Source organism: Ictidomys tridecemlineatus, chromosome 6 (assembly GCF_052094955.1).
Source record: "Ictidomys tridecemlineatus isolate mIctTri1 chromosome 6, mIctTri1.hap1, whole genome shotgun sequence".
NCBI classification, from domain to species: domain Eukaryota; kingdom Metazoa; phylum Chordata; class Mammalia; order Rodentia; family Sciuridae; genus Ictidomys; species Ictidomys tridecemlineatus.
Genome location: NC_135482.1, coordinates 155034579 through 155060408, shown reverse-complemented (window position 1 = coordinate 155060408; position 25830 = coordinate 155034579). Strand labels below are relative to the sequence as shown.

The 25830-nt window shown below is 33.0% G+C and overlaps 1 protein-coding gene across 3 annotated transcripts in view; it reads left to right on the top strand.

Moving 5' to 3' along the window:
* Sugt1 (SGT1 assembly cochaperone of MIS12 kinetochore complex) overlaps positions 1–25180 on the top strand; it is a 31612-nt gene extending 6432 nt beyond the window's left edge. For 2 of the 3 annotated variants that reach the window (XM_040281448.2, XM_005336786.5), the window contains 10 exons: positions 438–507; positions 1537–1607; positions 4490–4543; positions 5005–5021; positions 6951–6982; positions 8904–9000; positions 9842–9949; positions 19073–19163; positions 22917–23098; positions 25037–25180. In XM_040281448.2, coding sequence (XP_040137382.1) covers positions 438–507; positions 1537–1607; positions 4490–4543; positions 5005–5021; positions 6951–6982; positions 8904–9000; positions 9842–9949; positions 19073–19163; positions 22917–23098; positions 25037–25138 — 824 coding nt within the window. In that variant the 3' untranslated portion in view covers positions 25139–25180. The remainder of the gene's footprint in view (positions 1–437; positions 508–1536; positions 1608–4489; positions 4544–5004; positions 5022–6950; positions 6983–8903; positions 9001–9841; positions 9950–19072; positions 19164–22916; positions 23099–25036) is intronic. The other variant, XM_040281449.2, reaches the window with a different exon arrangement.
* Positions 25181–25830: the final 650 nt, after the last annotated feature.

The following is a 25830-nucleotide window of genomic DNA, read 5'->3' as shown; positions in this document are numbered from 1 at the left end:
AAAAAAATTCTGATTGAGAATCGTAGAGAAGAATTAATATCTTAAACTCATTACATAAATACTATTGATGTGAAAATGGCTTTGTGACACAGGGCTTTATTAATGGAAGAGCTTTAAGAAGGAAGCTAAATATTAGACCAAAAGAAGGTAATACTTATGAAGGTAATACTTACTTGAATTTCATCTTAAATAAACTTTCCCAATTTAAGACCATTTGGGACTGGGATGTAACTCAGTGGTAGAAAGCTTGTAAGCAATGTGTGAGGCCTTGGGTTCTATCTCTAGCACTGGGAAAACAACAACAAAACCATCTAACAGATAAAAACTGTATGGCCTTTCCGGGAACTTAAGAGTGTTAAGACTGATTCTAGTGTGTAGTATTTGCTAGATCTGTAAATAACTGACTTAAAAAAAAATACTTTTCTTTTTATATACAGATGCTGTTGCTGATGTAAAAAGGTCCCTTGAACTCAATCCAAATAATTCCACTGCTATAATGAGAAAAGGGTGTGTAATGAACTGTTCTTCTTGTTGGGCTTGGACTGTAGCTAGTAGGTGTTTCATTTTTTGAATGAAGTAATTGTAAGCTTTATGTATATATATATATATATATATATATATATATGGTAAAATGCTGTATTTATACATTTTACAGCTGAGAATTGATTCAGTTTTACATATAACAGTTCTAGTACCTTAACTAAAGTAGGAGATTTGTATTTGCTGTGTTTAAATTAGTGACGATTGAAGTAACTGCAAGTTATAGATGAAACTGATAGATTTCACATTCCCTTTTTGTTTATCATTTGGAATTTATGGTATTTAACTGACTAGAGAACATCCTGTTCCCCAGCCAAGCTGAATGGGCTGCAGATGCTAGGAAAAAAATTTTTTTTTAAATCTATTTTTTTTAGTTGTAGTTGGACACAATACCTTTATTTTTATTTATTTTTATGTGGTGCTAAGGATAGAACCAGGGCCTCGCATGTGCTAGGCAAGCACTCTACCACTGAGCCATAACCTCAGCCTTTATTTTTATTTTTTAAACACAGTTTTTTTCTGTTGATAAATGGGACTTAATATTTAAGAATTAATTTCTTTGTATATTTTGAAATGAGCAATTTTGTACAATTAAAATCCTTGTGAATTTTAAAATTGAATTTTAATGAGAATTATACTAGATGTTACAGTAATTTAGAAAATCTCTTGGCTCATTAGCATATACTTAAATTTTTTCTCTTTGGTGGTTTGACCCTGGCCTGTATTTCCAGCATCTTGGGAGGCTGAGGCAGGTGGATTACAAGTTCAAGGCCAGTCTCAGCAACTTAGTGAGGCCCTGTCTCAAAATAAAAAGGAAGGGGTGGTCTACGAATGTAGCTTAGTGGTAATGCACATCCGTGTTCAATCTTTGAACACCCTCCCCCCCCCCAAAAGAAACCTAACAGTAGAGCATACTAAGAAATTTTTTATTTAGAAAGGGGACTGTTTTCTATGATCTGATACATGTGTTAATTTGCTCTTAATATGTCCATGCAGGATATGTGAATACCATGAAAAAAACTATGCTTCTGCTCTAGAAACTTTTACAGAAGGACAGAAATTAGATAGTAAGTATTAGAATTATACTCAAATTCATCTATCATTTGTATATCTTAAATACCATAGCTGAATTTTATTAATTTCAATTGTAGAAAGGCAACACCTTTTTTCTTCATTACAGACTTTGAAGGCATTTAAAATGGATTAAATTGGCCTTTCTTTAGCATTTAAATCACAGATAAATCTTACAGTTAAAAGTCAAACTAAATACTGAGTATTCTCTCCATACTCTTTGGCTTTATTTTTTTTTTCTAATGGAAAAATTGTCTTGTTCAAAAGTTTGTTCATTTTTACGTTATTAAGATTGCAAAGATGGGAAATCTGGAAGTGTAAATTTGAGTAAATTCTGAGAGGGTACAGAAGAAATATGGAGCTTTGAGAGTGTTTGAGTTCTTAAACATATCATCTTTTTGAGAGGAATATGTACATTATCACAGCTATGTATTCTGTGAACACAAATTGTGAGAGCTGAAAATTTAAAAATCTGTAAAAATATTGAAAGATAACTGGTTGTAAGTAATCTTGTAGAATAATTACAGACTGCCTAATTCTGATTGTACTTACTATATCTTACAATAGAGTATTATCACAAGTCTCTAAAGCATTTTATTTTTATTAATCTAGTGATAGTTTTGCTTCCTGGGAGAGACTTCCCAATGTCTGAAGATTTATTATTATTATTATTATTATGATTGGTAGATAGGGATTATGCTTATATTGTCTAATTACTAGAACTCAGGAGTGCTACTAAACATCCTATAATGCACAGGACAGCCCCCCACCATAAAGAATGTCAGTGCTGAGGTTGAGAAACTCTTAAGTATTATATTTTTAAAAAAATTTACAACTTTAACGTTTGCTTTTCTGCTACATACCTACTCAGAAAAAAGGATTTTGGATCCAGCTGTGCAAGTGAAAAATACAGAATTAAAAAGGGATCTGGGCACTAATAGTTGTTCTTAAACTTGCTTACTCCAATTTTGGTACATGAATTATGACTATTCAATAAGCAAGTCTACATATCTGCTCTTAGCAAGTTTTTTTTTTTTTTTTTTTAATATTTATTGTTTAGTTTTCGGCAGACACAACATCTTTGTATGTGGTGCTGAGGATCAAACCCAGGACAAACGCATGCCAGGCGAGTGCGCTACCACTTGAGCCACATCCCCAGCCCCCAAATTAAAATTTTTTTTAATTTTTATTTTTATTTATTTATATTTGTTATTTTTTATTTTTTTTATTGTTGGTCGTTCAAAACATTACATAGTTCTTAATATATCATATTTCCCAGTTTGATTCAAGTGGGTTATGAACTCCCAATTTTACCCCGTATACAGCTTGCTGTATCACATCAGTTACCCTTCCATTGATTTACATATTGCCATTATAGTGACTGATGTATTCTGCTGTCTATCCTATTCTCTACTATTATCAAGTTTTTAAAGAGTCTAATTGTCTAATACTTTGATAAAATATTGGAAAACCTAAAGAGACAAGAGTCATCCTCTACATTTCTAAGCTTTGTACCTTTTCCCCTCCCTTTATATGATGGGAAGCTTGGTTTAATTTACTAATTATTTGAATAATAGGTTATTCCATAGGGTTTTTATTTTATTTTATTTGTTTATTTTTATGTGCTGCTAAGGATGGAACCCAGTGCCTCACATTCTAGGCAGGTGCTCTGCCACTGAGCTACAGTCCCAGCCCTTCATAGGGTTTTGATACACCTTTCCCTAGAATATAGCATGTGTATTTAAAAATTTTATTAAGGCATATGTAGTTTAATTAAATTAGGAAATTTTAAGTTTTACTGCTTGTCATTTTTCAGGTCTTGCCTGAAGTTACTTTGAATTCGTAGAGTACTTTTAATATTTTTGTTTATATATATATATATATATATATAAAATTAAATTGTCAATGGACCTTTATTTTGTTTATTAATTTATTTATATGTGGTGCTGAGAATCGAACCCAGTACCTCACACATGCTAGGCAAGTGCTCTACCACTGAGCCACATCCCCAGCCTTTTTAGTAGGGACTATGACTATTTAGATTTCAGTGTTCTGGGTCTCAAGAATAGTTTGCTTTTATGTATACATTCACATTGTTACCTTTATATAGTTTGCTGTGTATACAGTCTCTTGGTTGCCATGTAAGTTTTGGAAACATAACAGAACTTCACAAAGTATAAGTAGGAAAGGCATGACAAGTAAAGTCCCTAAGAGAGAGTAGACAGAATAGATGCCTGCATTGAAGAGCAGGCTGGGCCTAGAAGAGGCTTTTCAACCTCATCCCAGTTGCCGGTTACTAGGTCTCCACCCCACCGTGTTTGATGGCATATTGGGAATCTGATTCGGGTCTGATTTTGTCGGGTGAGAGGATGTTTCTTTAAGAGAAGGGAGGTGGGGGGCTGGGGATGTGGCTCAAGAGGTAGCGTGCTCGCCTGGCATGCGTGCAGCACCACATACCAACAAAGATGTTGTGTCCGCCGAGAACTAAAAAATAAATATTAAAAATTCTCTCTCTCTCTCTCTCTCTCTCTCTCTCCTCTCTCACTCTCTCTTTAAAAAAAAAAAAGAGAGAAGGGAGGTGGGACAAAATGTCGATTATAAATACCTGAGAAATGAATGAGTTCAGCTGTAGTTAAAACTAATCTAGTATACAAAGCAGAATTTTCCAGGTGAATAACTGAATGTATTGGTAAGTTTATAGTAAAAATATTAGGATTGCGGTGCTCTGCTACATATGGTAGGTGTATTTGTCTTTTTTCATTGCTGAATCCCTAGTGCCTAGAACATTGCCTGAGACATAGTAGATATTTCCTACGTATTTGTTAAATGAATATGTTATATTGTACAGATGCGTGATGTTATAGTTTTTTCTTTGTAGGTGCAGGTGCTAATTTCATTGCCTGGATTAAAAGGTGTCAAGAAGCTCTGAATGGTAAGTATGTTATGTAGGCTTCCCATAGTCTTTCAATTCAAAATAGTAGTAAATATTTCAAATATTTTGGTTTGAACAAATATTATTTTTAATCTCTATAAGTAGTACATAGTCCCTTAGATATTGATTTCTAATGATATGTTGATGTTTGCTTACTTTCTTTTATTGAAAGGGAGATTTGAATGAATTTCTGTGCAATATATCATGATATTACTAAGAAATGACTTAAGGAGGGCTGGGGTTGTAGCTCAGTGGTCGAGTGCGTGCCTAGCATGTAAAATTGGAATAGCACTCCTTAGAAATAAGGAGTCTAACATGACTCCAGGATGCAAAATTAAACCAGTTTTTTATTTGAAAGATACAGAGAATTGGCATTCTTTGTATATTTGTGCTACAGAAATTATGTAACTGCCTACAGATGCACTGTTGTCTGAGAGTGTTTCCATTTTTATGTTTTATAGGGTCAGAATCTGAGGTGGTAAGTCCATAGTTTTCATTCTTCATTTTTTTTACTTCATATTAATTTTCATGTGTCAAACATAATTTGAGATAGCAATTGGGATGAGCTCTCTCAGTTAAAAATTTAAGCACTTTGATTTAAATACTAGTTCTTGTAGCAATTGAAATAAAATAATTTTTATGAAATAATTACAAAGGTTTATAGTCATGAAAGTTATTTGGCTGTTTTAATGAATTTAGTGTGTAGATTAAGTTAATTTAGTATGATGATGATTATTTCCTGCCATTATTATTAAAAAGGCATCACATTTAGTCAAGAAAGAAAATTACAAGGAGTCAGGAGATTTGAGTGTACTCTTTTTTTTAAAGACAAGGTCTAAGTTTCCTAGATTGGTTTAGGATTCAGGATCCTTTTAATGATTCTTCTTTTTCACTATTCTGAATAGCTGGAATCATAGGCATGCTTCATTATATCTGGCTCCTAATTCTTTTTATGGGCAATTACTTAACATTTTGAGTTACTTTGTACATTCTCAAAGGTTTATTTACATCTCAATCTTTCAAAATTATATTGTGACATTAAGAAAGTCATTTGTTCCCTGAGATTTCTTCATGTGTAAACTGGAGCTGAAAGAACTATTCTACATCACACAGGTTATTGTGAGCTTTAGGCAAAATATGTGTATGCATAGTAACAAGGGCTTTGAATATCTGTAAATGTGAGTGCTATCTATCCCTATACATCCATGCTTGCCCATATTCCTAGGAGTGATAGGTAGGGAATGAATTGGAAGAGGTCTTTAAAAGTTGACTTTCTATTTTATTGCTAGTAATTTAATTCAGGTTTTATAATTTAAGATTGACGCTAGGGCTACAAACAGCAGAATGGCATTTGAATAATAAAAAAAAAAAGGTGGGGGGCTGTGATTATGGCTCAGTGGTAGAGTGCTCACCTAGCACGTGGGAGGCCCTGGGTTCAATCCTTAGCACCACATAAAAATAAATAAATAGATAAAAGGTATAGTGTCCAACTTCAACTAAAAAAATAATATTAAAAGAAAAAAAACAAAACAGAAGAAGAAGAAAAACATTTAGTCCAGAGTTAAGTTATGTAGTCTTAGCACATTTTATTACTGCCATGGTTCAGTCTGGTTTTTTTCCTGGTATGCGGGTGAACTGGAATAATCTATTTTGGTTAGTTTCTCTACTTAATATGATCTAGATGCACATTGTTTCTCAGTCCTTTATACTGAAGAGTAATTCTGAATTAGATTTAGACCTCTAAAAGTAGTTTTTATTTATTTCCTTGATCCCAAACCTCCTCTCTTCCCTTTTTTGTTTTGGGTCAGTTTAGAGGCTACCTAAGACGCAGGACAAGTCTTTAGATTTAGTTTCAATAGGTGCAGGCATAGTTTAGGAAAGTAGGTGTTGGACAAGAGTCACTTTGTTTCTTGATGATATGTCTGTTGGAGAAAGGTCACAAAATGGAGTTTGAGGTTATTTGGAAATCTCCATGGAAATGGTTCCTTTATAGGTTTTCAGAGCAGTCTTTACATTGTTTAAACTGGAATGTTATACTGTTTCTTTAAAATGGTTTTAAAAATGTTGCTAGGAGTTATTTCATCTTAGTACTGGACATTTTGGATAAATAACCTTTTCATTCATACCTTTAGAAAAGTTTTCTGTTATTAAAATGTTTTAAGAAAAATATTTTTAAAAATTTAAATTAATGAAATTATAAAAATGCCAACATGTTGTTTTTTTTTTTTGTGAAGACTAGTATCATTTAATAATGCATATACTATGTTTTATCTTTCAAGAAAATTTTCATGTAGTTATTCCATATTAAAAAAAACTAGAGCACTGAGTAATTTAATAGTATGTGTATTTTAATATTCAATTGCTAAATTAACTTAAAAATCTTTTTCTTTCAACTTGACAAAACTAGTCTGCATCCCAGCGGACTCAGTCAAAAATCAAGTAAGTGTTTCTTTTCATAAAACAATGCATGATAAATATGCTTAAAGGGGGAGGGGAGCCCATATTTTAATAAGTGAGTCCTTACAGTGTGGTTTTAAGTTTCTTAATTTTTCTTTTTAAAATAGTGTTATAGCCTTATAAAAAACTTAATTTTTTAAGACTGTTTACTGGTTAGTATTAATGTTCTACTTAAGTAAATTTAAATCATTTCTCTGTTGCCATAGTATGTCACCTTTCCACCCATAAAGGAGAACATCTTTTAGTTAAATTTGTTTTATGACATAATAAGCTCATATTAGGGTTAACGGACTTGTAATTGACCTCTATCTTATATTTGAAATAAAATTTTCATAGGAACCTTCTACATGAGCTAAAAGTTAATATTGCTGAAGATAGCAATTATAATAATGAATAAACACTACTAAGTCTTTGATTTTGTTTTTCGTTATTCATGAGCCATGTGTACAACTTGCAGTCTTAGGACTGTAACAGAATCACAAGGCATTGATCTGGAGTTTTGCATCCCCACTGAATTTCAGAGACAGACTATGACACTCTCAAAGTTTTTTTCTTTAATCTAGGTGCTTTTTGACATAATTACCTAAAATGACTTAAAAATGTTACAACAAAACAATTTATTCATGTTCTTTTGGGGGAAATGAAGTGACTCCAAGTACTTTGTAAACAGGGAACTTTGACTTGCCTGGTGACCATAGTGAGGATAAGAACACATAAACATCAAATGACAATTATAGAATTTGGAGCATAAAATAATTCAGCATTTGATTTAATAAGTATATTGTATAGTAAGTAGGCGTGTGCTTGATCTGAGAATATAATAGTAACAGGGTAAATAGCTCTCCCTTCAGGGAGATTATAGTCTCATTTGAAAGTGAGGATTACTACATTTTTAGAGCTTTCAGTATGAAAAGTACACATAATGATAATCCCTGGACACATTGGTCTTCTTCCTGAATACCGTAAGATTTGAAGGGGGGGGAAGGAATTGTTATATAATGTTGTACCTGGCAAATGGGTAAAGTTTAAATAACTGTAGCTTGAGCTCATTTGCCTCTGTTCCTGTGCTGAGGTCTGTTTACTCCCAGCTTCAGTGAAGAGTTTGTAGTATTGACTCAGGTTGACCAGATCCACCTCAGCACTGCTGCCACTGAGCTTTCGGTGTACTCATCTGTAAAATAGGAATAGAAGTGTTTAATTCACCTTAGCATTCGGTGGAAATGAGAGTATAAAACTGTTGATAATGTATAATTAGTAGCTGTTTAGAATGATTTTTATCTTTTTTTGTTTTGGTACCTGAATTCAGGGGAACTCAACCACTGAATCACATCCCTAGCCCTATTTTGTATTTTATTTAGAGACAATACCTTGCCATTGCTGAGGCTGGCTTTGAACTCACTATCCTTCTGTCTCAGCCTCCTGAGCTGTGGGGATTACAGGGGTGCGCCGGGTACCTGGCTTATTTTTATCTTTTTTTTTTTAATATATAATTTTTTTAGTTGTAGATGTGCACAGTATCTTTGTTTGTTTATTTTTATGTGGTGCTGAGGATCGAACCCAGTGCCTCACATGTGCTAGGCAAGTGTTCTACCACTGAGCCACAACCTCAGCCCTAGTTTTTATCTTTAATATTAGCTTAAGTGCAACTATATTAGAAAATATATTTTCTAATATAGTTATATTTTAATTTCTAATATATTATATTTTAAGTCCACTGGAAAAATGTGAGCATCACCTGCCTTACTGTTTTCTCTTAATTAGTACAGATAATAGAAGATTAGTTACATATAATTGCTTCTGTGAATTAATAGCTGTTTTGCTGTTTTGTTCCTTAGGGTGGAGTTTTTTATCAGACTTTTTTTTTTGATAAACAATTTTTTAAAGTTTCTTTCCTTTTTAATAGGTATGATTGGTATCAAACAGAATCTCAAGTAATCATTACACTTATGATCAAGAATGTTCAGAAGAATGACGTAAATGTGGAATTTTCAGAAAAAGAGGTAATCTTTATATGGCGATTGCATACTATTATTTGCCAACTTAGTATATTGCAGAATAATCTACAGCAGTTTATCAGCTATATGCCATTTCTTCTTGAGATAACATGGAAGATACTGAATAAAATCTGAAGCATTGTTTTTTAGTTTGAGTTAAAAAATTTGAGTTAAGAGCTAAATATTTTTTTCTTTAGATTAAGGGTATAAAGCAGGAGCTGAGATTGTGGCTTAGCAGTAGAGCGCTCGCCTAGCACATGCAATGTACTGGGTTCGATCCTCAGCACCACATAAAAATGAAATAAATGTTATTAAAAAAACTTACGTTATAAAAAGAGTATAAAGCAGAACTTGGTTAACAATTAATAAGATATGTGATTTGGTTATACTTACATGGTGAACTTTATGAAAAAGATCTAACTATTAGCTGTGTGGTTGGAATTTACTAATTATATTTAATGAGTATGACTTTAGAACTTGGTTTCTAAGCATTAAGTAGAGAACCTTATGATAGATATTAAGAAAGGTGTATAGAATTAAATATTTTGTGCAAGAATAATTTCTTTTTGTTACTATATCATTTGCATTTATGTGTTGTGTTTTCTTGAGATTTAAATATTATGTGTGATTAAATATGATAAATACTTCAAATGTTGTTTTCTGTTCTTTAAATATTTGAGAATTTACATGAAGAATACTACTGAAAGATTATTTTGAAATTCTTAAATCTGACACATTACACAAAATGTTTAATCTGCAACATTGTCAGAGTTCTGTATTCATTTAAAATCTTTGTAGCCTTTATTATGTAAATTTACAAAATGTGTTGCTAATTTGTGTTCAATAGTTGTCTGCTTTGGTGAAACTTCCTTCTGGAGAAGATTACAATTTGAAACTGAGATTGCTTCATCCTATAATACCAGAACAGAGTACGTTTAAAGTACTTACAACAAAGGTGAGGCCATTGGAAAGGTTTTTCACCTGTTATGTTTTCAAAATATAAACCTACTGGTGAATAAATCACCTATGTGATAATAAACTTGTAAATCCTATTTAAATTAAAAGAGACAGTTGCCAGACATGGTGACACTCCTGTAATCCAGAGACTCAGGAAGCTGAGGCAGAAGGATCACCAGTTCAGGCTAGCCTCAGCAATTTAGCAAGACCCTATCTCCAAAAAGGGAGGGAGGAGTTGCTCGGGAAATTAAAAACAATGATTGTTTAGTATCACTGTTTTCTTATCCCCAAAATTTGAATAGTGGAATATAAAACTAATAGCTTGTGTGGTGTGTGTGTACTTATAAAGATAGCTATAGGATTTTTCAATGAAGATTTTCAAAGTGGATATAATAAAAATAGCTTATATGATTTGATACTGATATTGTCTCTTCTGAAGAACTTGTCAGTTTGGTCTGTTTTAATGTATAAATACTTTTCTTACCCTGCCTTATGTAATTAAAAATAGAAACAGTTATAAAGATAAATCTACTTTTTTGTTTTATTTTTATTTATGCTGAATTTCAGGTTACTTTACTATGAAGGAGTAATGAATAACAGTTTGAGTATATAATGTTTTAATTCCTTTGTATTATAAAAAAGTAGAATTAATATTTGTAAGATTTAAGCATCATTCAAAAGATGTAGGTAGTAGTGAATTTAGTAGGAGAAATACTGAATTGAAGATTTAAAAAATCTGTCTCTTAGCTTGCCCTGTGAATTTAGTCTAGTCACAATGACTTCGGATTAAGTATTCAGCATCTATATAATGAGGAGTATGGGCTCTATAATCCCTTTACCAGTAAAATTACATGAAATTGTATGAAAGTATATGATAAGTGAGTTAATAAGAATGAATGATATAAACTTTTTCCATTAGTATATGGTTTTTTATACATGGGTCTTGCAGAAAGTTATATTATTAACTCAGACTCTTAAGTTTAAGTTATAAGGACATGTGAAGTTTCCTATCATGGAATAGGATCAGGTCCACCTGTCCTGAAGAGTGGTAACCAGGCATACAGAAAGGAAACTACACAGGTTTGGAGCAAAAAAATATGAAGTAGTATTTTGTCTCTAGATTAATATGGTTTGCCCTTTTGAAGTTTTATTTTTTAAAAAAATATTTTTAGTTATAGATGGATGCAATATCTTTATTTTGTTTATTCATTTTTATGTGGTGTTGAGGATCAAACCCAGTGCCTCACATATGCGAGGCAAATGATCTGCCACTGAGCCACAACCCCAGCCCCTTGAAGTTTTATTTGAAGATTGCCGAAAGTAAAGCTGATTAATTATGTGGCAGGTGTGGAACAAGTGCTAGAGATAATAGAAAGTTAGAAAAGGGATGAAATCTCACCAGGATTTTAGTCTATCACTTATTCTATTCACATAGTGTAGAATTTGTTCAATAAAATAATTCTGAGTGGGGCTGGGGATGTGGCTCAAGCGGTAACGCGCTCGCCTGGCATGCGTGTGGCCCGGGTTCGATCCTCAGCACCACATACAAACAAAGATGTTGTGTCCGCCAAAAACTGAAAAAAAAAAAAAAATTTAAATTCTCTCTTTTTTCCCTCTTAAAAAAAAATAAAATAAAATAATTCTGAGTAATCAAGCACAAAACACTAGGTAGATTTGAGAGGAAGATAGGTCAGAAAATTATGATTTTGGTATTTTTTATATATTTCTACCAAGAGATTCTTAATGTATATGCATTTGAAGTATTATAAATGTAAATTAATTTGTGTGAATAGGTGATAAATAACTTAAGGACTTTAATTCAGATAAAGTGTTTGAAATACAGATGAAGTTTGTATTTCAGATGAACAATGAATCATTTTTTTTGTATAACCAGGTTCCATGATATATTTTTATTTACTAAACTTGGCAGCTCTTTCTCATCCCATGCATTGTACATAACAGGTGCTTGGTACTTTTGGCGGGGATGGGGAGTACTGGGGATTGAACTCAGGCACTCAACCTCCAAGCTACATTCCCAGCCCTGTTTTGTATTTTATTTAGAGACAGGTCTCACTGAGTTGCTTAGTGCCTCACCATTGCTTGAGGCTGGCTTTGAACTCAGGATCCTCCTGTCTCAGCCTCCTGAGCTGCTGAAAATTACAAGCTTGCACCATTGTACCTGGCTGCATATTTAATTCTGACTGCCAACCACGCTTTACTTAGATTTTTCAAATTCTGGATTGAAGAATTTAAAGAAAGATTGTTTTTCTTGTTCTGATCTCCTCATAATTTCCATGTTTTAAACATATAACCCTGTTGGGCTGCTAACCTATATATTATATCTTGTAGCAAATAAATTTATAGCTTTTCTTAATGATATTTTGAAAGAAATAAGTGATGAGATCTTTTGAGTCCTTTCTATTTTCATACAGCAGAGGGAGACAGTGTTTTAAAATATTGAAAATGAAATCATTGTTACTGAGTGATGGTACTTATGGAAAAGTATAGAAATAATTTACTTTTCATGTATTTTGTATATCTTGAACCTTGTGTGAATTAAGGAAATGATGCATTTTGCTTAGGAGAATATGTTTAAAATAAGATTCTGTTAAAAATCTAGTTTTACAGGAACTATTTCTTTTCTTTGAGAGTCCTGTTTTTCCCCATCTTCCACGTTGAATGAATGTTGTGTATCTGTGTGTAGCCAGTTAACTTATTTGTGTGAAAAATAATAATTTGCGATGAAAACAGGAAGAGGTGGGATCCTTAAACTAATGAAATAGTATTTAAGTATTTCCAGTGTAGTATCTAGAACATTTTTTCTAGCCAGACTATATTTTTTCAGTGTCTTTGCTGGTTATTTCTACCATTACATAGCACTTACAGTTATGAATACAGTTTACATGTCAGCCTGTTGACCCACTTTCTAAAATTAAGAAACCATCATGTTTCTTTTGTTTCATAATGTTAATTTCATGACGTTATTCTCTGGTCATAGTCTCAGTATTGTGGTTTCGGTGTCAACTATGTTGTGAAATGTTCTTAAGAATTAGACTTCTCAATCCTTTGGGGTAAATTTACTTTTATAGAAATATTCTTATATTCCTACTTATACTCTTTTGGGGGGGGGCAGTTACTAGGGAGTGAACCCAGGGGCACTTTACCACTAAGCTACATTGTTAGTTTGAGACAGGGTCTTGCTCAGTTGCTGTGGGACTAGCTAAGATGCTGAGAGTGGCCTCAAACTTGTGATCCTGTTGCCTTAGCTGACTCTTTCCAGAGTCACTGGAATTAGAGGCATGAGCCACCATGCCCAGCTTTATTTTTAGTCTTAAGTAATTTTTTATATTATATAATACAAAAACAAAAAGTTGTGTTATACAACATGGAACCATGGTAAATAAAAATGTGTGCTTTTACTGGAGACAAAATAATAACCTCCTCGTTCCTTTTCACCACTAAAATTTGAGCAGTTTTTGAATGAATTCCTTTCTTAATGCTCATAGAAGCAAGAGAATATATAGAAAATTCCAGAGATAGGGTAGAAGAGTAGGGATATCTGGGCAGGCTACTTGTGTTTGTCAGTATGTAAATGTGGGGGTGTTTGGATTATAGCTTTGTTTTGCTATTAATATTGGAATAATAGTGAGATGTTGTGTTTTATTTTTACTGAATTAGTTGCTGATGTCCACAAATTGTGGATCTTGGAATGTACTCTTTCTTTCCATTAATGCATGTTTGTATATTTTATAAAGAAATATTTTGCTATGTATATGTTCTCTTAATGTCTGTTAAACTTAACCATTCATTATGGCTTCCCCCCCCCCAATACCATTAAATATTTTCCAGCAAAATATTTTACTGCATACATGTACTATACTCTATCCTGTATTGTTTGGCCTGTGCCAAATTAAAATAGTTGTTTATCACATGCTAGACACTATACTGTATATCATGTAATTTTCACAATGACTATATAGTATATATATTTTTATTACCAGTTTAGAGGTAGAGAAACCAAACTCAGAGATGTTAAATAATTTGCCCAGTGTTTTTCCAGATGTTTATGATGATGAAGATATTTGTGATTGCATTCATTTGTTATGTGCCAGATATAGTTCTATAGTCTTTTTGTACATGATATTTAATCCTCATAAGAACCCTATATGGTATAAGCCTTGTTATTCCCATTTCAAAGGAGAAGCTAAGGCTCACAGAGATTAATATACTTGCTTGTAAGTCATATATCCAACAAATAGCACCTCTTTGTGATTCTTTCTAATTACACAATTAATTGGTTTTGCCTTGTTCTCGGTCCCTGCTTGTTTCTGAAGAAATAAGTGAAAAGTCTAGCAGAAAAGGTATTTCAAGCAAATTATTCCATAATTACATTCCCTCATTTCTAAAATATGGATGATAATCTTTTGTAGTGTGGTTTTATTAAATGACATGACATGTGAAGCACACAGAGTATATAAGTGCTCAATAAATGTTATTACTACTGTTTTTGTTTTTTTTTTCTCCCTGATTATTTAGATTTTTATTCAGGCTATAAAAGCAGTAAATGTGTATAGAAATTTGGGAAAGTGTGACGCAGCTGAGAGAGTAGTTACTGAAGACTCATCACTAATATCATTTTAATATACTACCTTCTAAATATCTCTATTTCCTAGCATGGGGTCTGTCACTACACATTGTTTGCTTGGGCCTCTCAAATCCTTGTTCAGGTGCCAATTGTCGCAGCCCTCTCATCTCTCAGCTAAGACCATTAATTAAGGAGATACCAGGTGCTCAGGAGCAATGGGGGATAAAGAAAAGACAGACACACATAGGGAGAAAAGGCTGGGGCCAGGTGGGTAACCAAGCCCTTGGTGAGGCTTGACAGACTCCAGAACTAGCTCAGCAAGTTTATTTTATAGGTTTCGTCAAAAGGTTATTTGTGGGAAAATTTCAGTAAAGCAGGCAATTTAAAGGCCACAGGACTGGCAAAATGTTAGAGTCATCTTGTTTTGTTCAGAATTCTCTATCAGGCCTTGACTAATATAGAGCCATACCTCCCTGGCTGGCATTACTATAGCATCTGGGGCATGTTGACCTGTACCTTCATACAGCTAGCTTCCAGTGCAGATGCAGCCATGAGAGTCAGACCATAATTCAAATCACCACTCTTCACAATTATATACACTGGAATTTTTCGTTGTTTTATGAGAGAACAAAAGCTGTTTCCTTATGAGCACAGTGCCTGGCACTCAATAAATACTTAAATTAAGCAGTTAAAAATTTGCCTTTCTTACAATTTTTTGTATTTTAAAGAATGGTTATAGTGACTTGAGCGAAGCCAACTATTCCGGGCCTGTAATTCCATCATCTCAGGAGACTGAGGCAGCAGGATCACAAATCTGAGATTAGCCTAGACAATTTAGTGAGACCCTTCCTCAAAATAATATTTTTTAAAAAGCTGGGGATGATACTAGGGAATGATATTGGCCAATTATTATATTGTGTGCATATATGAATATGTTATGAATCCCAAAACTACATGCACTAACAATGCACCCATTAAAAAACTCTGGGGGGGGGGCGGGGGCCACGGGCCACGGGCCACAAAAGGCTAGGGATTTAGCTTAGTGGTAGAGTGCAAAGCACAAGTCCTTGAATGGAATCTCTAGTACCATGGAGATGGCTGGGGGACACAGATTTGAGTTTAAGAATAAACAAGATGTATCAGTCAGGCCTGCAAAGACTGAGCTACTGCTCCAGTATTGGACAAAGGGTTTTGTGGTACCAATTAAATTTGCAAAGAGTAGGAAAATTTTGGAAAGGCTACATTCTAAAGATAGAGGCACAGTTATTTAATAACTGTAACCTTGAGGCAGGTTAATCTCAAAAGTTTGCCAGCAAACTGCTTTGGTTCTTTAGACTCTGGAGAGAATTCCTTCACTGCTAGTCTGTAGCACTAAGTGCTTCTTAAGAAGCCAGTGTCTTTATGCTATGATTACTTAGGAGTAGTAATGGCTTCTTCTTTTTTTTTTTTTTTAAGAGAGAGAATCTTTTCTTTTTGTTTGTTTGTTTTGTAAATGGACACAACACAATGCCTTTATTTTTATGTAGTGCTGAGAATCGAACCCAGGACGTGCTAGGCAAGCAGTCCACCACTGAGCCACAATCCCAGCCCAAATGGCTTCTTTTTTAATCTGAAGTTCCTTTCATTGAGAAAAAAAAGAAATTCTCAGAGGAAACCTCAGAGGTGCATAGTAGATAATGATCAAGCACAGTAGGGATTCTTATTAATAACTTGTGGATACTGCTTTGGGATATTATGGAACCTTGAAAACCTTGCCTGTGCATATAAGAGCAACATTCAAACAAATCATAGATTTAAGTTAGGAGGCTGGGGTTGTGGCTTAGTGGTGGAACACTTGCCTGGCATGTGTGAGGCACTGGGTTCAATTCTCAGTGCCACATATAAATAAATAAAGGTGCACTGATAACCAAAAAAATATATATATTAAAAATGATTTAAGTTAGCTTTTAAAGTATTTTTTTTACTTAAATGAAAATAGAATGGTTTATTAGTGTTTACAATAAAAAGTCTCTGAAATTGGATTATAATATTAGAAGTATCTGCCAGAAATGTCAGGACTTCAAACTTCATTTTTAAGAGCATGTATAAGCATTGAAAGCGAAGTAGGTATGAAAAAGAATTCACAGAAAATTAACCCCCTCCCATCCCTGTTTTCACTTTTAAAACGCTGTTTTACATGGTTTATTCGGTACTGCTGTTTTAATGAATGGAATAAGTATAATTTCAGGCTAGGTCAGTTTGTCTCACTTGAAACAGATTGTTGCTGAGAGCTTTAACTATCTTTATTTAAAGGCCTTTTTGTTCATACTGCACAATTCCTCAGGTTACGGTGGCTTTCAGTAAATGTGACTGCAAGTATGTGCTGCTCTTAAAGTGAAAAAATGAACTTTTATGTAAAAATGCATGTAGCATAAGGATATGAAGTGGGAATGAACGGATATGAAGTGGGAATGAACTTTTGTACGATGATGTACACACTGCCATCTGGGTTCTTGATTCTATTTGAAAGTGAAAGAAGCAAGATGCAGGTAGAAGAAACATTTAAATGAGTTATCTGATTAAAAAGAAGTCAGAGAACAAAGAGGTGAATAGGCTGCTCTTTGTTATATCTGTCTCCCCCATTTACAGAAGTAATAATCCTTTTCATAAAAGTATTACAATGTAAAATTTAATTTGATTCTTAATTTAATCTGCATAATATTATTTGATGCAGTTTACTATAATGTTTACACTGAAAATACTGATTTTTACCAATCTAAAAATGGAGATGGGAACACTATTTGAATAGGAAAAAAAAGGTAGAGGTGAGTGAATATATGAGGAGTAAGGGTAGATGCTGGGGACAAGCCTTTATGAGAATAAAAGTTGTTATTAGGATACTTGTTTTCTTTTTTTGTAAGTAAACTTAGTTTAACATTTGAAGTCTCTATGTATTCTGCTCTTTTTCCATCTAGTCTTCACTGCTCTTATATAAATTCTGGACTTGGCAGATTCGTTTTTTTCATACTCCCTGATGTACTCTGGCCTTTCGTGTCCCCAGAGCTCCAGTTTTAGGCCATTCTCTTTGCCTCTGGAGACTGGGTTAACCCTTCTATCCTTGCAAACATTATCTACCCCTCAGCACCCTTTAAACTGCATGAAACCTTCACCTTATGCAGCTGGTGTGATTTCCTGAGCTTTTGACATGTATTTGTATATTTTGTGACTTTAAGTATCTCATATATTTCCAAATGGTCAAAGATATGTCATTAATATTTTTTAAATTCCCCACAACCTTAAAGAGCATACCTATTCATTGTGGGTGTTTAGCACAAGTTGAACATTCCTAATATGAAAATTTAAAGTTCAAAATCAGACACTTTTTGAGTGCTGACATGAGGTCACAAGTGGAAAATTTACTCCTGGTCTTATGTTGCAGGTTACAGTCAAAATGGAGGTGTACTAAAATATTGTATAAAATTAGTTTCAGACTATGTGATTAAGGAATACATAAAACATAAAGGAATCTCATTTTTAAACTTTGGTCCCATCCCCAAGATATCTTACTATGTACATGCAAATACTCTAAAATCCAAATTCTAATGTACTTCTGGTCTCAAGCATTTCAGCAAAGGGGTTTTCAACCTGTAGTTATTTGTTGAATGAATGGTTGTAAAAATAATATATTAGAATATGCTGTATTATTTTTACACAGTAGAATAAATTACTCTAAAGCAGATTAGTGCACATGTGAAAACAACAAATTCCTATAGAAATTGGGTTACTCAATGCTGGCATTATTGTCATTTGGGGCTGGATATTTCTGTTGTAGGAGGTTTCCCTGTACATTATAGGATGTTTAGTACCATCCCCTGGTCTCTACTTACTTGATGTCTGCACCAACCTTTCCCTTACCCTAGGTGTGACAACCAGCAATGTCCATAGACATTGCTAGATGTCCCCTGGGTGAGAGGATCATCCCTAGTTGAAAACAGTTGAAAACACTGCTTAAGAAGAAAAGTAAAGCATTTAAGTCTTGAAACTCAAATTGTAGTGTTTATGTCGTTTTTTTTGGAAGGATGAATTTTAATAGCAGAAACAAAATAAAAATTTTTTTAGTGTTTATTTTTTAGGTGTAGATGGACACAACACAAAGCCTTTATTTTTATGTGGTGCTGAGGATCGAACCTGGGTCTCGCCCGAGGGGAATGCTCTACCGCTGAGCCACAATCCCAGCCCCTAAAAATAAATATTTTATAATTCTTCAAATTTAACCTTTTTCTTTTAATTTTTTCTTTTAATTAGTTATACATGACAATAGAATGCATTTTTGCACTTTGATAGACATAGTTGGGATATAATTTCTCATTTTTCTGAATGTACATATTGCAGAATCATGTTGGTCATGTAGTCACATAATAAACATACAGTAAAAATGTCTTTCATTCTACTAAGGAAACTATCATTTATAAAACTTCAATGACTTAAGAAAATTGCATTTTTACTGTTTTATTTATTTTACATTTGATAATGGATTTTATTTGATGTTTCCTCTAGATTGAAATTAAAATGAAAAAGCCAGAGGCTGTGAGATGGGAAAAGCTAGAGGGGCAAGGAGATGTCCCTACTTCAAAACAGTTCATAGCAGGTTTGTTTTCTGGCCTTGATAAGCTTTAAATTTGTATTATGTTGTGTGGTTGAAATTAAATAGTAATGAACATTTTTTCTGCTTCCATTATTTATATTTCCAAGATAAGATATATTGAGTATAATAAGGTTGCTGTGTAATGAATACAAAGTAGCCTTGTGACTATTCTAACTTCCTAAACTCTAAGAATACAAATGAATAGCAGCAAAATCCCAGAGAAGTTGGGATTGCTCACCATGTCAGTTTATGACATTATTTGGAGTTTGTTTTTGTTTGTTTGTTGCCCTTTCTTATTACTGCTTATGTTCCTTCTACCAATATTGTCAACTCTAATTGCCTTAAATTTCAGGGCTTCGTTGAATAAGGTTTCTAGCCCATTTCACTATATTAATTTAGAGAAGGAAAAAAATAGGTAATAAGTACTAAAGAAAAGCCTAGGAGAAGAGAGGAAAGTAGGGTCGATTAGGTAGCTCTTTACGGGATGTACAGCATTTCATTGAGGTCAATTCTAACCACGTGCAATAAGTAGATAAGCATTTTTCTAATGAAATAATTAATCTGTAGGACACACTTAGAACTATAACCTAAGATTGTATTTTACTGTAATAACCTCATTAGTAAATGGAGAGAAATTTCTTTTTGATATATTAGTTAATGCTCTGATTTGATGACTGAATCAAGTTAATATTGTGTCTCAGCAACTTTCAGATTTTGCCCACTTTCTTCTGTAGCAGAAAACATTTCCTGTGGCCACTTTTAAGAAATGGGTTGTTCAGTGGATCATTTATGTGTGCATGTATTAATTAAGAAGTAATTTTAGATGCATACAGAATTTGCAAAATAAGAGTTCCCATAGGGGCTGGGAATGTGGCTCAGGCGGTAGTGCGCTCGTCTGGCATGCGTGCGGCCCGGGTTCGATCCTCAGCACCACATACCAACAAAAATGTTGTGTCCGCTGAGAACTAAGAAATAAATATTAAAAAATTCTCTCTCTCTCTCTCTCCCTCCCCTCTCCCCTCTCTCACTCTCTCTTTAAAAAAAAAAAAAAAAAAAGAATTCCCATAGATTCTTAACCCCACTTGCTCCAATGATAAAATCTTAATTAATTTGAGATATAATTAGCAAAACCAGGAAAAACATACCAACAGGTAATTTTTAGGGAACTTAAAGTATTTTTGTTTGATAATTGTAAGACAATAAAAATGTTACATGCTTCTTTTGTGACTAACAGATTTTTGAACTTACGATTTTATGTAGTGCAAAACTTTTCTAAGAGTAGTATCTCACATAACAGCCATGTATAATAGGCAGCCCAGCATTATTCCTTCTGTTGTACAGGTTCAGAAAGATTAATCAGCTTGCTCAAGATTGCTCAGCAGGTTTCATTGTCTAAGACTAAAAGCCAGGTCTTCAGAGTATAGGTCTTGTTCTGTTAGCCCCATGTGAGATACTTTTTGTTGCTATATTTTCAACATGGAAATGATCTCTGCTGGCATGAGTATCTTTGTAGTTATTTGACTGAGTAAAGAAGTTAGGTTACTTAGCTCTGTAGTTCATCAACCATCTCCATGTGTTAAAAAATTTTATGAGATTAAAAATCAAGGTTTTTTTAGTGTTACAGTTAGTTTTTTTCTAAATTCAATACCTTAGATATTCAAGATGCTATTCTTCTTGTCCTGTTACATTTTTGTAAGGAATTAATATGCTTGTCAGATTTCTGTGTACTGCAAGGTGGAGACTGTAGATAAGGGCAAGTCACTTAACCTATCTGGGCCAGCTTTCTTATCTGTAAAGTGGAGATTAAACCTCTATTTCCATCTTTCCTGGGAATGAGTATTAGAATTAATTAAATCCATGTTTCCTAGGCTCTTAACTTACCATGGCCTGCATTTTTTTGTTTGTTTGTTTTCTTCGTTTACTATTGAAAATGTACAAAGAAGGAGGGATTTCTAGTAGATGGAAGATGGATAGGGTTTTTAAAACAATATACCTGCCATGAATAAAATCATATAGGGTCTTGGGTTTGGTTTTATTTCAGGGGTTTATTTTTTTAATAACTTCTAATTATTGAAATAATCAGTTTTATTTTTCATTTATTGCAGTAACATTAGATTTGCTTTTATAATATATTAATTTTTGTAGAAGAAAAAAAGTGATTGATTAAAAGAAAGTTAGTAAATTAAAGCATGGTAATAGTACCAGCACACAACAGACATGGGAAAAAAATTAAAGCTATTTTATGTAAATGAGTGGTGGTAAATTCCAAACAATACAAAGAGAGGGGAAAAGAATTTCAAGTAGATATTGAAAATGCATAAAGGTCTTAAGGAAAGAGCTTGGCATGTAGAGAAAATGACAGAAGCCGTTTTACCTTTTTCATTGCTCTGACCTTGGGTTTTGTTTTGATGGAGGGTGGGCAGGGAGAAAATTGGTTTATAGGTATAAAGAAAGGATGAAAAATAGGATGAATGTTTAGTAGTTTCTGTATTAATATATAGAAATAAATTTCAAACCAGGATTTTTCAAAGCCTCATAGTTGTATAGTCCGGTACAGTAACTGCTAGCCACATGCACATGATGAGCACATGAAATATGACTAGTCTGTGTTGAGATGTACTAAATTGTAAAGTATGTACCAGATTTTTATGACATGGAAAAAATATAAAACATTATATTTTTTTATTTCATGTTGAAATGCTATTTATATGTTAGATTAAACAAAGTACATTATTAAAGTATATTTTACCATGATTGTTTTTAGTAACATACTCCTAGAATTTTAAAATTATATATGTGGTTACATTTGTGGTCATCATTTATGTCTTCATTGGATAGTGAACAGAGCTGCTCTTATACCTACTAGGTCAGTTTGTTATTTTTTAATTATTTGTGTGCCCAAATCTTCATTCTTTTGATCTTCTGGCCACCAACCTTTTCTATCTGTAAGCAGCCTGTTTTACCCCAGTGTGCTCTATAAATACTGTTATTTTCTATACTGTGCAGATATTATATTTATTGTCAAGTATTGTATTTGTAAATAAGTAATATATTTCAACTTAAAAATTCTTTATTGTTGAAGCAATCTTATTTTTAATGTGGGGAGAGAAGGAGTCTTAACTCACTCTTGTAGCTTCTGTGATCATACTTTCAGTTTACTCTGAAAGATAAGTGAGTTCCCTAGAAAAACCACATTTTTATTTTATATTTTGTTGCCCATGGTGAACTCAAACTTTTGGGCGTAAATGATCCTTCCCACTTAGCCTTCTGAATAGCTTCAGTTATAGGCATTTGCCATTACACCTTGTTCCTAAAATGCCCTCCCTTTTTTGGTGTGTGTGTGTGTGAGAGAGAGAGAGAGAGAGACAGAGAGAAAGAAGGGTATTTAACCCTGAGCCATCTGCCACTGAGCTATATATCCCCAGTTCTTTTTAAAAAATTTTTAACTAGGGTCTTCTTAAGTTGCTGAGGCTGGTCTCAAGCTTGTGTCTTTCTCATCTCCCAAGTTGGTGAGATTATAGGCATGCATCATCACACCCAGCAAAAGCCACATTTTTAACATTAAAATCTTATTTATAAGAGAAGTATATTAAACATCTTTTTAAAATAATGTTTTTATTTAAAAAACACATTGCAAAAATGAAATTTGGTTACCTAAATTGCTCACATATTCTGTTTATCGTGGTCAAAGTGTTACATATTCTTGGTAAAATCAAAACACATCAATTAATTTCTTCCTCCATTTTCACTTCACAGATGTAAAGAACCTATATCCATCTTCATCTCATTATACAAGAAATTGGGATAAATTGGTTGGTGAGATCAAAGAAGAAGAAAAGAATGAGAAGTTGGAGGGAGATGCAGCTTTAAACAAACTATTTCAGCAGATCTATTCAGATGGTTCTGATGAAGTGAAACGTGCCATGAATAAATCATTTGTAAGAACATCGCTTTTTTTTTTTCTCCCAAATATTGTGGGGGAGTGAATTTTAGACATTTTCAGTAGATAATTTGATACCAAATTACTTACACTGTGCCTGGAGACCTTTTTGAATGGGCTTTGTCCAAATGTTTCTTCTTGCTCTAAACATAGAGTAGTTGTTGAGGAAGTTGAAAACTTGTAGAAGAGATGAGAACAAGTGATTATTCTAAATATATATTATATATATATATTATGTATATTATATATTATATATATAATTTTTTTTTAATTAGTGAGTTAGGGAATTATCTTAGTTGAATCTGTCATAGTAGCTGAGTTAGCTTCCATTATTTACCTCCTAGAATCTCTTGTCTCAGTGTTAAGAGATGAAGAATATAGAGGGGAAATTTCCAAATTGTGTTTAGTTAGTGGAAAAGTACACTTTAGTTATTCATTGCTTTAATAATTTTTCTGTTGATTAGGAAAATTCAGGCTTTTGTTAGGGCATCATGAATACCATCCGAATCAGATTGAGATTTAGTGACAGTTTATCACTGTGGAACTATGTAAATTATTTTTCTTGATGTATTTTTCATTTGACTTTTTCAAGGAGAAATACTTCAGTCTTCCCAGAAAGGAAGTCTTTCTCACTATTAGCTTTTAAATGCATTCTAGACAAAATAGCACTGTGTCAAATCAAAGATGTAATAGATAATCTGAATATATTTTTATACTGAAACTTTGATAATTTTAAGTAAACTGTATATACTTATAAAACAAGCAATTTCTGTGGCAACATTGACCTTAAACCAAAGACTTGCTTCTGTCTTGTGGGAAAACAAACTAACCCCAAAATACTCTGTCCTGTGTGATCTCCCAGTCTAATTAGAATAAATAAAAAATTGCATTTTTATTACACCAAAACAACAAACATCATGAAGTTTTACTATTTTTATATACATTCATTCATCTCCCTTTGTTCTGAGAAGTACATGTTTAGGTGATTTTTATCATTAGTGCAAATATCATTGAGTGTATTTATATAAACCTAGATAGTGTTAGGTCAGTCACTTGATGGGTAGGTTTTTTTTCCCCCCTCATGTTATACCATTGACCTACATCTGCAGCCTAATGTGGCCTCTTGATAGAATCAAGAGATGGAATCAGGAGATGTAAGAAGCTCCTGCTAGTATAATATGGTATGTTGTTTTTGTATCAGTGGTAGCACAATGGATTTGTTTATTCCAGTAATGTGTCTATGCTGTTACAACTGCTATGATGTTATTAGGCAATAGGAATTTTTCAGCTCCATAATAATCTTATGGTAACACTGTCCTATGTATGTAGTTCATTGTTGACAAAACATCATTATATAGCACATGATCGTATGAATATGCTAGGGTCATTGTTAGATGATATATTCAGTAGCTAATTTAGTAGATAACCAATTGTTCACTGAGACACTGTTGGTTGTTAAAATATTAACCGTGGTTAAAAATTTTTTTTTCAGAGGAAATTTGTGTTTGACACTGGGAAGTATTAATTAGAGATCCTTAAAGTTCTGCTTAACTAGTATAGAAAGAGTTAATTTTGCTTGGTCTTCACTGTCTTCAGTAAAAAAATTCTTCAGTTAAAAAAAAATTACAGCATCACTTTTCATTTGAAGGTGGTTTTTCCACATATACCTTTATTGATTAGCAGAGGGGAACATGGTGCTTGATGTGGTAATATATGTGTACACAGTACTTCTACCTAATTATTCTAGTTTCCTTTTCACATTTTCATGGAATTTGATAATTACTCTGAAATGCCTCAGTTTAAATAAAAATACTTGAGTTTATGTTGAGCTATATAATAGCCTATATTTGAGACTATAGTTAGAATGGTTTTAGGAAAGTAATTCTATTATGATTATATGGCCCAGGAATTAACCTATTTTTATTTTTTATTCCAGATGGAGTCTGGTGGTACAGTTTTGAGTACCAACTGGTCTGATGTAGGTAAAAGGAAAGTTGAAATCAATCCTCCTGATGATATGGAATGGAAAAAGTACTAAATAAATTAATTTGCTATCATTGTATTGCATATACTCACCTAATGCCCATTGTGTATTGGTGTTGCATTCTTGAATTTTGAACACTGAATATCATTTTGAAAGATTATACCTCTTTACCTCTTTGTGCTTTAGAAATTATTTTCCTTCAAGTATTCTAAGAGTCTAATGAAGAATGAAGATTACATTTTTATCACTTCTGTCCTTAAGGATTTCAAACTTGCTGAAAAACTGAATTTGCTACTAGATAGATTAGTTCTGTCTAGTTGTGAGGGTGAAGAAATCTTTAATGGCATATCTTGGATTATTGCCTTATTTTTGATGCAGTATTCTGTTAATAGTTTATTAAACCTGGCAACTTTGGTTTAGCATGAATTTTTCAAATTCAGTGTTATATCGTGTTTGCTTTTAAAAACTGCTTTTGGAGTTGTAAATACAATTTTTCTATGAAAGTTTGGTTTATTTACCTTAAGTTTTTAATGAGTCCTATGAGAAATTATTTATCATAGGAAATTCCCATTTAATTATTTTTATGGGAAGTATTTGTAATTGCACTGAGATTTTGGTCCTACCTTCCAAATTCCTGTATAAAAAAACATAGATCCTTGAATTTAACACACAGCAAATTTAACTATAGTTAGGATAGTCTGTGAAGCCAAGGTAAAGAAAGATCTAGAAAAGCCCAGCTTCTCTTT